Raw genomic sequence first — 12,312 nt, 5'->3', positions numbered from 1 at the left:
CAGTGGGCGTTGGATCATACCTTATTCTAATTTCAGGGAGGAAAAAGCTGCTGTCCTTTTTATACAGACTTAAAAAATACTCTGCTGTTTTCTTTTAATGTTGGCAATTGAAATTTCAATAGGTGTGAGGGTAACTGAATACTCAGATAAAGTCAAATAGATTTTAGTTGTATAATCTGATGTGTGCCTCAGTTCTCAATAAAGGAGAACTCCTAAGGCTCATGCAACTATGCTCCAATAGGTAGTTCACTGCATATAAAATGAAATTACTGTATTTTTGTGCTTAATTACTCACTGCATTTGATTTAATATAATAAAGGAAGAATGGTTATTTCTTGAATGAAAAGAAAGCAAAAAAAAGATTCAGTTAAAATCAGATGTCTTGCATTATACTAGGTTACTAGTCTGGAAACACTTTCCACTTTTTGTGCTACTGGCACAATTGCTCACTGAGTATAAAGACTAACTGGCAAACAACACTTTGGCTCACAGTGAATGCCACACATAAGAACCTGACTAAACTAATCCCTGGAAATTTGTGGGAAGAAAATCTTTCTTTGGAGGAAAAAAAAAGATAAATTTAGTTCTCTCATCTAATTTCAAAAGATAACAGAGGCAGCTATAACACATGCTTTGAAGGCACCCTGACAGCAAGCTAAATTAAATGAATTGGACAATCAATAAATCAAACTGCAGACAGGCAAGACACATCCCATAACATTTATCTAAAAAATTAAGCTAGTTTCAAAATATGCATTATACAGCACACAGAAACAGAGTACTGCTCACAGATACTGTATATCTAACATCTACCACTATACTGAATGCAGATTTGATTGGGAGATGAATCATTAACAGCGAAAACAATTAAGGCTTATTTTGTGCCTTTTAGGGTTACATTTACTGAAATAATTCCTGAGCCTTGCTTATTGAAATCTCTCTGATTTTTGGGCACTGAATATGAGCCATAATCACCCTGAGAACACAGCAAATTATGACACAGTCTAGAAAATATTAATACCACCTGGTAATTAACCTTAAACTGTTTGAAGCAGGAGGCATGTCTTAAACCCCAATCCTGCAATTACCTACACATGTAACTTTACATGTGATCAGCCCTGCTGAACTCCTATATAACATTGGAGATATCAAAAACTTTCCTTACACCTTATCAACAGTTTGATAAGGCAGCAGTAAACAATATAACTTATTGGAGACCACAGCTGTTCAGCAAGGATTTCTCCTTCAGCTGGTGTGATAGGATTTGTCATGACTAAGATTTAAAGGTGTATCATTAGACAGATGTTGTAAGTAGGCTTCATCTTGGCCAGCTGGCATGTGTTAATAGTCTACATGGGCTTGTCTATGCTAGAGTGTTAGAATGTGCTAGTAAGAGTATGCTAGCTAACCTTCTAGCAACACACCTTTTATTTTAATCAAGACAAAACCCATAAGGCAATTTTAGAAAGTCAAAAGTAAGTACACAGAAAAATGTTAACTAGCTGGAATTTCTGATACCACAGGAATTGTGTATTGTCTCTACTAAAGTCAGTATTTAACTCTAGAAAATTATTTTTAAAACCTATATAATACTTTTGCTCCTGCATTATAGCTTTCTAAAAGAGTAACTGATTTTAGCATCTTTTGCATTAACCCTACATAAAGACAACATGACTGGAATTCTGTTAAAAACACAAGTTTTGATTTAAAAAAGTGAATATGCCCAAATAAACGTTAGTCTTTGGGGTGCCACTGGACTCCTTGTTGTGATAAATTCCTGGAATATTTTAAACAAAATAAAAACTGAAAATGAAGGGCCTTAGCCACACCGATGCATTACAAACCTTATATAATTTAAATGTTAATAGCTAAGCAGCAGGGCTTAGTGGATAGGATGCTGGACTGGGACAGGAGAACAGGGCTCAATCCCTGGCTCTGCCATTACATTGCTGGGTGTTCTTGGGCAAGTCATGTCCCTTTCTGTGCCTAAGTTTTCTCATCTGTAAAATGGGGATAATGATATTGATCTCCTTTGAGATACAAAAATACTTTGAGATCTGTGGATGAAAAGCACTACATAAGACCCAGGCATTCATCATTATTAAAACACAAGAGAAATTTCTAATCCAAGATTCAGATTTTTTAATGGTTTCATTCTATTTGTATCATATGGTGAAATTTTCTATCATTTCTTGTTTGTAGAATAAAAGGCAAATTGTTCCCTTTGATGCAAGTGCAAATCCCAATGGCAATACAAATAGAGAAAAGTTGTCCTTTCTATCTTACAGGGAAACAGGTCCCATTTCTGTCTTGTTACTCTGATCTTCTAGGGCTCACTCCTCCAAGCTGCTATGCATTTTTATGAGCAATCCAGCAAGGCACTTAATAAGCACATGCTCAAATGCTATGCTGGATTGGGGCCAATTACCAAGTACTCAACACCTTCCAGGACCGAATGCTGAATTATTCCAGTTTACCTGTATAACTGAGGTCAGAATCCAGGCAGAGTCAAATTAGCATCTCTATTGATGGTTCATATTTTAACTAATTACACATCTGAGATGGCCAGGGTTTGTTTGTTTGCTTGTTTTAAATTATTTTGCTTGTGGGTCTCAGTGCAAATATATATCAGGAAATACTGTATCAGAGAAATAAAGAACAATGCATGTGCGGGGACACAAAATGCCATTTTGAGAACAACAGTTACAAACTATTATGTCAAATTTCAGGTGCTAGTGAACTGCATACCTTAAAAACAGTTCTGTAATTATTATGGTGAGAAGTTTGCCATTTTAAGATTTTTTTTCCAGTTTTGATTTCAGAAGTATTTCAGCAGTCCTGCTTAACTTTTCCTTTAAGAAAAGTTTAGCAAATGTGGATTTATAAAAAAGTTAAATGTAAAACAATGTAATATTATAAAGTCATCTCAAACTTTACATTTTTTTTGTCCAAGGCCCATATCCTTCAAACACTTAAGTATCTGCATAACTTTGCTCATATAAGTAATCCTATTGATTTCAATAGGACTACCCAGAGGAGCAAAGATAAACACCTGCTAAAACATTTGCCAGATCTGGGACCAGCATGGAGAAATTGAACTATAGCATATCTCGGCCTCCAGTGCTTGAAAACTGTAAACAGAAAGGAAAAATGAAAGAAAACAAAGGATGCCCTGAATTTGAATTGATACATGCCTAACAAATGAAGCGAAGGATTATACATTAGAGAGCTTCAAAGTTATTTAGAAACCTAAAAAGGAAGAGGACTGGTTTGCATGAAGAAACAGTACAGAATTATTCATTTGATATGAGTACACATGCACTTCAATCACCACCATTTCCTTTTGAATGCCTTTCAGTTGGTAATTTGATGTATGAGAATTGCAACTCAATATAATCAGACCACATCATTTATACCAAACAAAGCTATCCCCATTCCCTCCTACTACCCTCTTAGACAAGCAATGGGACAGCATTCAAATTGCTACTGCAAACACAGTAACGAAGACACTGGGATACGTTTGTTAGTGAAAGGAGATGGATGCTTTCACAAAGCACCATGGCGCACAAGTAATATTTTTTGATCTCCTACCGAATGACTCCTACATCAGTAATCATGGTAGGCCCAAAGTGCATGAAAGAGATCCTTTTTATTGAGTGATGCCAGTTCCCAGCTGCCTCTGCATTACGTAAGGTGGGCTTCTGCAGTTCCCTCTCCTCAGACTTCCTGTCTGGGAAGCGAAACCACTTAAAGGCACAATACCAATACCAGCCTTCCTTCCTCTGCCAGCCAAAACTTAAAAATAACATCTCTTAAATGTTTACATAACACAAAATTCCAAACACTTATAGCCAACCTGATTAAATTTACTAACAGTGTTCTATCAATCTCTGAGGAGCCTTCAACTGTCACTTGGACTTGCAGGTTTCCCTTGAACATGAGTAATGCTGTTGTCAGGAGGCAGTGAGTCTATTTTTTCTGGAAGTAGTATATCCTGGGGCTGGTTGTCTGGATCTGTTGTGGCTGTTACCAAACTGAGACCTTCTCAGGCAAGACAGCAAACTCGGTGCCCCTTACCCCTTTCCTTTCTCAAAGCTGGAGAAAGTGCCATTGTTTCCTCCTCAGTATATGTCCATTTCGAGTGACACCCTCCTAAGACAACATTGCTGTTTACAACCGTTGGTTTCCATCAGAGACATTCACTGTGCCATATTCATAAAGTAGTGATAGTTCCCAGAACCCCAAAACATATCCAGTTTTTTATATAGCTTTATCTGCTTCTTTAAATTTCTGCAAATCTCCAGTTCCTCTGACATCAGCATTTTCATGACAGGCATTCTAGTTCTCAGTTTTCTATTAAATAAAATGCCTACAGGTAACCAACCATGTTTCATTGGTGCCATTCTGTAATGTAAAGGTAAAGGTCTGTACTAAGGTATTGTTAAATTACAGACCACCACCAATGATGCCGCAGCATTTTTCAATAGGCACTTTCTTATTTTAACATCATTTTCCACCAACCCATTGAATTGGGGTAATGGGGCCTAGAGGTTACATTCCTAAACCCAAACTTCACTGCAAACTTCTTAAACTCATATCCACTGAACTGCGGCCCAGTGTCAGATGTAACCACATTAGGAATACTCACATCAGGTATACCATGGCTAGCAAAAACAGACTTGATAAGCACAATCACCTGTTTAGTTGTAGTATCTTCTAGTAAAGCTATCTCAGGGATGTGAGAATAACAGTCTTTAACAAATGCATAGTTCCCCCCACCCCCCTGTCATCATAAACAAATCTATGCCTACGCTGCTCCAAGCAGAAAGTCTTTCCTGTGCCACCAACATGGGCTCTTTTGCTTGACTTAGCTAGTACTTCTGGCATATGAAACAAGCCTTGGCAGCTTCCTTAATGTCGCTGTTCTTTTGAGGCCAATATAAAATGTCTCTAGCTCTCCACTTAGATTTTTCAATCCCCACATGAGCATCATTTATCCCTTTTAACATATTTTTCTATTACAATTTAGGGATCTTCATTCTGATATCTTCAAACAAAATGCCACCTAGAACTCAGAGCTCCCCTCTTAATTGGTCACAGAAGCTGGGAACATGCTGTTCTGACTACCCTATGGAAATAGCCTTATTCACTTTCTGCAGCTTCTCATCCTGATCTGTTGCTCTGGCAATCACAGTCCATATTTTGTCTAAGACCAGAAAGGTTATTTTACCAAACTGACCTGCACAAAAATCTAGCTCTGGAATTTGCTCCCCCAGACAAATATTCTAGAAAGCGTGTCTGCAACTACCAAATCACCAGCAGCTCCCCACCCCGTGCCCGGCCCCAGTTCATCTCCGCTCCACCTCCTCCCCTGAACACGCCGCCCCGCTCTGCTTCTCCGTGCCCTCCCCCACCAGCTTCCCACAAATCAGCTGTTCAGTGGGAAGCCAGGGAGGGCGGCGGCTTCCTGCTCAGGCTGAGGGTGGCAGAGGTGAGCTGAGGTGGGGAGCGGTTCCCCTGCACCCCCCCTCTCCCAGGGTTACCTGCTACGGCGCGGGTGGCCCTCCCCCAGCTCACCTCTGCCGCCCTGGGCCTGAGCCGGAAGCCGCCGCTTGCTTCTCAGCCTGCCCCAGCTTCCCGCACAAACAGCTGATTCACGGGAAGCCTGGTGGGGGGAGGGGGTGGAGAAGCAGAGCAGGGCGGTGTGTTCAGGGGAGGAGGCGGAGTGGAGGTGAGGTGAGCTGGGGCCAGGGAACTGCCGGTGGGTACTCTGCACCCACCAAATTTTCCCCTTGGGTGCTCCAGGGCTGGAGCACCTGCGGAGTCGGCACCTAAGGCACCACTTTTGGCCGGTTAAATTTAGAAGTCCTTTCAGAATCGGTTGTCCCTCCAGGAACAATCGGTTCTAAAAGGGCTTCTAAATTTAACAACTGGTTCTAGCGAACCGGTGCCAACCAGCTCCTGCTCACCACTGCAGATATGTACAATGTTTTCTAGAGATAGGTACCAGACTATGACACATCCAGCATGGAAAAATATCTGGCATCAGCCATATCCCTCAAAATTTCTCCCCTGGCAAGTAGTGGAAAATATTCTCTATTTATGCATTTATATATATATATATTTTTAGGTCTATACATAAGTGAAGGAGTCCATCTTTTTTTCCCCTTCAGTAATCAACAAGTGTACTCACTCTTTTGGTTTATCTTGTCATTCTGATAACCACAGCAATAAGCCTGTGCCTCTCTGCTTTAGGCCAAAGGAACTTTCCTAGGTGTGTGAACAGTGGGGCAATTAGGCTCTTTCAGCTATACTCTGTACTCATTTGAGAGCCTCCCTATCCCCTGGAAGATGTCCTCAAACTCTCATCATAGATTCATAGATACTAAGGTCAGAGGGACCATTATGATCATCTAGTCCGACCTCTTGCACAACGCAGGCCACAGAATCTCACCCACCCACCCCTGCGAAAAACCTCTCACCTATGTCTGAGCTATTGAAGTCCTCAAATCATGGTTTAAAGACTTCAAGGAGCAGAGAATCATTTGTTCTGGTTCTCTGCCCCATCAAAGAGTGTACCTCTTGATGAGACCAAGAGTTTAACACTTTTAACCCAACGGCAGGTGTTCTTTTCCCTGGCACTACTACAAATTTTATCTTTCCAATTTGTTATTTACCCACATATCTAGTTAATATTCTCCTTTAGTGGGATAAACTCACTACTGTAAGCCCTGGGTTCTACCATTTACCTTCACCACCCACAGCTTTTCTTTTAGTGCTAACGACACTGTTTCTGGCAACTCACTGGCTTGTGCATCAGTGTCCAAATGAAAATTAATAAATTACCAATTTGCTTTCTGGCAGTCAGCCCATTCATCTTCTGCTGCAATGTTGTCCATTGCTTCTATGAAAAATTCCACTGAGCTAGCAGTGATGTTGTCATCCTCTTTGTCCACAATATGCACAAGTTTTCTTAAGCAGGGTGCCCAAAACTCTCTCACACAAAATTAGTCTCCAAGCCTAGAAGATAAGCTACATGGATGGACCCTTGTGAACGCACAGAGCCCTACTGAAGTCAGGATCTCTGCATGAGCACAAGGGTCAATCTAGGCAAGCTAACATGCAACACTAAAGCCTAAATGTACACTTCTGAAAGTGTGGCTACAAGACAAAGACTCTGAACAAAGGTTTTGGCAGGTAAAAAACAGCTTTTATTCTTAATAATCCAAAATATTAAGACTACATCTCTTGAATGCTTTTTGGGGGGATACTATGTAGATTTAAAAAAAGCATTTAAAGTAACTTTCTGGCCTCATTCCTACAAAGACTTACATACATATTTAATTTTATACACAAGTAATCCCACTGAATTACATGGAATGATTCACATATTTCAAATATTTCAAAGCACGTGCACAGGTTTTTGCAGAATCAGGGCCTTAAATAGAAGTTGTTAAACTTTAACTAAGGTATAACATTTAGATGTTTATTAAAACACTACAGATTATTCTATTTTATTAATATACAGACCTTTAAATCAAGTTAAATAGTTGGACATCTTGATTTAAAATTATAACCCAATGAGTTGAGATTCATCATATCTGACTTGATTTTTTTTTTCATTTCTTTAATATTAAGTCCTGAGCCATTTACAATTGTTTCAATAAAACAGATCAAAGTATGATCTGGACTAAACGTTTAACAAAATGAAAAACTTGATGGTCTGGAAACATGCTGACATTTTCAACTATCTTTAACAGGTTCACTTGCACCAGAGGTTTTGCCTATTTGTTCTTCTGCAAAATCTCTTCCTTGTTTCTTTCTCAACGTTTCCAACTACAGTTTTAGTCTAGGAATGCTTATGCCGTGCTTCGCTTTTTACATAAAAGTTGTCTGTTTTAATTAGATTGCTTGTGATTGCCTGTGCATATGTGTTTGCAGGATCGGGACCTTAACAAGCAAGCCAGGTTGTTACCTTTGCTGTCTAACATGAAGCTTTACTCAGGATGGCTGGGCAAAATTTTTTGCATAAAAAGTATTTCACCAAAAAATGGTCTTTTAAAAACTCTTCACAAAAAAACTGTCAACGTCAACATTTTCTGATTTTATAGAATGTATCAGTTTTAATGAAATTTTCTGCTAAAAATGATAAAAAGTCAAAAAATAGACAATGGATCCATTTTGAACCCTTCAAAATGGAAACAACTTTACAATTATAAAAGGGTTTGTTTTTTTTTTTGTTTTTTTTTTTTTTAACAGTTTTCATTGTGAAGCAGGCTGCTGCCAGTCAATTTTCCCCATTATGGGACTGAATATATTCTCATTAACTTCAGTGGGAGCAGGATTGGGGCCCACACAGAAGGCTCAGAGCATGAAGAGAGAAGTGGGAGAATTCTTGCAATGTAGTGAAGTTTCAGTTGAGATCACAGCACAGGAAGTATTGTCCAGAATGAGTTAATTACAGCCTCCTGGCTTATTTAAGGGGATTCAGTCAACTTAAAAATCTCTTCTGTCTGAAAGTGTATCTTCTATTCTAATGACAGGTAACAACAGATTACTATACCTGAAAGAGATTAGAGCGGACTTTCCCCCCCTCATTTGTTAAATTGTGCATTTGACAATACTTTGCATATAGTCTGTTTCACTTGCACAGTCAGTCATTTCCCTGTTTGGGTCTTTTGCAGTCGCGGAGGAGAGGGAAAGCATTTTAAAAAGTCAAAAAATGTGATTGTAAGGACCACAAAAACTGGCAGGGAGACTCAGGGGCAAAGTAGCACCTAAACCTACTTTTAACTCATAAGTGTCAAGATTTCAAGTTGGCAGTGTCCCATTAGTGTGATTTTCTTTTACATCTGTTGCTTTGTTTGGTACTGAATCATTTGTCTCTTGTTCAAATTAAGTGTGGGTACTCAGCAGCTGAGGGACAGGATATTCACAACTGCCTTTGTAAGGGGAATGATGCAGGACTGGAGAGATGAAATACAGTCCATAAGCATCGGCAACTCCAGAATATAGGGCCTGATCTAAAGCTGCCATTGATTTCAATGAGCTTTGGAGCAGGCCCATAGGCTGGAAAAGGGGGTGCTGGCATTCCAAGCCTCTCTCACATACATAGGTTTTGAGTCAACGCACCTACGTTACTGGCCCCTGTCCAGAACACACTATGCACAGCCTCTTCCTAGCAAACTGGGATCCCACCCTCTGTGTGGCCCATGGGAGGCTCATCTCCCTCTGAGTCCAAGCAGGTACTGTGCCCACTGGATAGCCTAAGTGGTTAGAAGTCCTTGCAGTCCTCTACTCCACAGGTACATTTTAACTTACGTACAGAAGAGTGGGTGCAAGATCATGTCCTGCCCCACCGAAACAATGCAGAACTCCTCACCCTTTCCAGCAAACATTGAAACTCTTTAAGCTGTGCTTCCATTGATGGGTCCCTGAGAATTAATCAGGTGGTGTCTCCTGAGCTCACAACATGCACAGGTGCCTACTCTGGCTAACCAGGATGCACCTTGGGATGGTTTCACCAGCATGGAAAACCCAAAAAACTAATTCTCATATAAGACCAGCATAAAAGGCAACAGTGTGTCCTTGTTGCCAAGAAGGCCAATGGCATTTTGGGATGTATAAGTAGGGGCATTGCCAGCAGATCCAGGGACATGATCGTTCCCCTCTATTTGACACTAGTGAGGCCTCATCTGGACTACTGTGTCCAGTTTTGGGCCCCACACTACAAGAAGGATGTGGATAAATTGGAAAAACGTCCAGCGGAGAGCAACAAAAATGATTAGGGGACTGGAATACATGACTTATGAGGAGAGGCTGAGGGAACTGGGATTGTTTAGTCTGCGGAAGAGAAGAATGAGGGGGGATTTGATAGCTGCTTTCCACTACCTGAAAGGGGGTTCCAAAGAGGATGGATCTAGACTGTTCTCAGCGGTAGCAGATGACAGAACAAGGAGTAATGGTCTCAAGTTGCAGTGGGGGAGATTTAGGTTGGATATTAGGAAAAACTTTTTCAGTAGCTGATGATAGCTCAGTGGTTTGAGCATTAGCCTGCTATACCCAGGGTTGTGAGTTCAATCCTTGAGGGAGCTATTTAAGGATCTGAGGCAAAAATTGGGGATTGGCTCTGCTTTAGGGTTGGACTAGATGACCTCCTGAGGTCCCTTCCAACCCTGATATTCTATGGTGGTGAAACACTGGAATGCGTTACCTAGGGAGGTGGTGGAATCTCCTTCCTTAGAAGTTTTTAAGGTCAGGCTTGACAAAGCCCTGGCTGGGATGATTTAATTGGGGATTGGTCCTGCTTTGAGCAGAGGATCGGACTAGATGACCTCCTGAAGTCCCTTCCAACCCTGATATTCTATGAAAAGGGGGCAGGGGGGCAGATTGAGAAGGAAAGGAAAAGTGACCTTCCCCTATTTCACACAAACGACTATTATCCTGATTTTACAGCCGGGACCATGCTCTCCAGCACGCACTGCTGTGCTTCCCAGGCGTGTTGTGACTGTGGCTTTTCATCCTGAGCCCTACTGTTCCCTTGTGACACCCCCCTCCTCTGGTCCCTGCTTCTGGTGGTGCGGTCCTTGGGCCATCACTTGGCGCAGCGCCTGGCACAGCTGACCCGACAGCGATGCAAACAGCGCCAAGGCTGCCTTGTGCGCACGGAGGGCCCCCTAGAGCAGGCAGCAACCCCGTGCGGCTCCCGTGCGGGGCGGGCAGGCGCGGAGACAGGGGTGGGTTAACTGCTGCGGCCACACACCCGGCCCGCTCTCTCCGCAGTGCCAGCGGCGGCCGGGCGGGGGCGCAGCCTCGCCGCCAGCGCGGCTCTTACCTGGGGATGTATCTGGCCTCGCCCCCGAGCCGCAGCTCGAAATCCCGCCAGGGCTGGGTCGGCCCCGCCGCGCCCCACGCCTCCTCCTCGTCCTGCCCCAGCGGCCGCTGGCTGGCCCCGCGGAAGCCCCGGGCGAACTCCTGGAAGGTGATGGCCCCGTCGCGGTCCGTGTCGAGCCGCCGGAAGATCGCCTCGGCCTCGGCCGGCCGCACCCGCAGCTCGGCGCACAGCGAGCCGAACTCCGCCCGCTCGATGCGCCCGGAGCCCCTCACGTCGCAGGCCACGAAGAGGGAGCGGAGCCGGGCCAGCTCGTCGCCCTCCTCGAGCTCCATCGCCAGCGGCCCGGAAAGCGCCCTTCTGCCGGCCACTCCGGGCCGGGGCGCGGGCTCCGCTCCCGTTCCGCCTGCTGCCAGCGCAGCGAACCGGCCGGCCGCGCAGCTTTCCCTGCCGCCGCCGCCGGCGGCGCCGCCCCTCCCTCCGCCCCGAGACGCGCCCCGCCGCCCCAGCCGCTCACTGGGCGGAGGAGCCCGAGCGAGGCGGGGGCCCGGGGGCCCGGCGGCCCGGCGGGCGGGGCGCAGGAACGTGCTGCTGCGGGAGGTGCAGCGGTCGGCGCGCCCGTGGGTGCAAGCCACTCTGACAAACTTGCCGGGTTCACCTTAGACAGCTGATGCGCTTACCTGCGGCGCTCCCTTCTATTCGCTGGAGGAAATCCCCGCAGGAAGTAATGCAAACAGTGGGGTAAAGTTACTCACTCAGTTATGGAAGCTATCCAGGAAGCTTTTAAGAGTGGACCCTTTTTGCATATGTTTGCATTATATTTTCTTTGGAAAAAACCGTTAAACGGTCTGTTAGAAATGTTTGCTTGCCAAGTGTTCAGGCCACGGGAACCCTGCCTACACACCTTATTTTATGACCAGTGGTCCAATTGAATCTGGGATTCTCTTTAGGCTGTTAGTAAGCTGACACCATAGAAGTTGTTTATTCATTCTCTGCTTAGTCCCCATACCACAGTCCTCTTCTCTGCTGCAGCAGAAACTTTCCAGGTAACTGAAATTTCCCCATCCATTTTTAAGGCTCAGTATTTGAAGAAGGAAAAGGGGCATTAAGGAACGGGTCCGAAGTCCATGGAAGTATGTTTCTTATTAAAAGTGCTTCCTGTATTAATAAATAGTTGTCTTTAGAATATGTTAATTAAGAATGTCATAGTCCAGCGTCTTGTGATCCAGGTACAATGATAGGAATGTAAGAGGATCCTATTAAAATGTCAAATCAACAGAAAATGACATCAGTGAAAGTTTATGGGGACCCTGTTGTAATATAAGATATTGTTGTTCCACAGCCTGACTTCTGAAGAGACTAACAGATCCAGGAACCATATTTCCCCACCCCCAATCATCTTGTTTAATGTAGACCAGAAATGGCCAATCTCACTGAAGTCTAAACTCTATTAACTTCACTGAGGGTAAGTTACCCTTAAA

The 12,312-nt window shown here is 43.4% G+C and overlaps 1 protein-coding gene across 1 annotated transcript in view; it reads right to left on the bottom strand.

Moving 5' to 3' along the window:
• The window catches only part of RASEF (RAS and EF-hand domain containing), a 52,573-nt gene extending 40,522 nt beyond the window's left edge, over positions 1-12,051 (bottom strand). Inside the window, exon 1 of the mRNA XM_084629292.1 lies at positions 10,835-12,051. Within this exon, the coding sequence (XP_084485418.1) occupies positions 10,835-11,166 (332 nt within the window). The 5' untranslated portion in view covers positions 11,167-12,051. The remainder of the gene's footprint in view (positions 1-10,834) is intronic.
• Between the last annotated feature and the right edge of the window lie 261 nt (positions 12,052-12,312).

Source organism: Lepidochelys olivacea, assembly GCF_965140295.1.
Source record: "Lepidochelys olivacea isolate rLepOli2 genome assembly, chromosome: 5".
NCBI classification, from domain to species: domain Eukaryota; kingdom Metazoa; phylum Chordata; order Testudines; family Cheloniidae; genus Lepidochelys; species Lepidochelys olivacea.
This window is presented reverse-complemented; position numbering and strand designations above follow the sequence as displayed.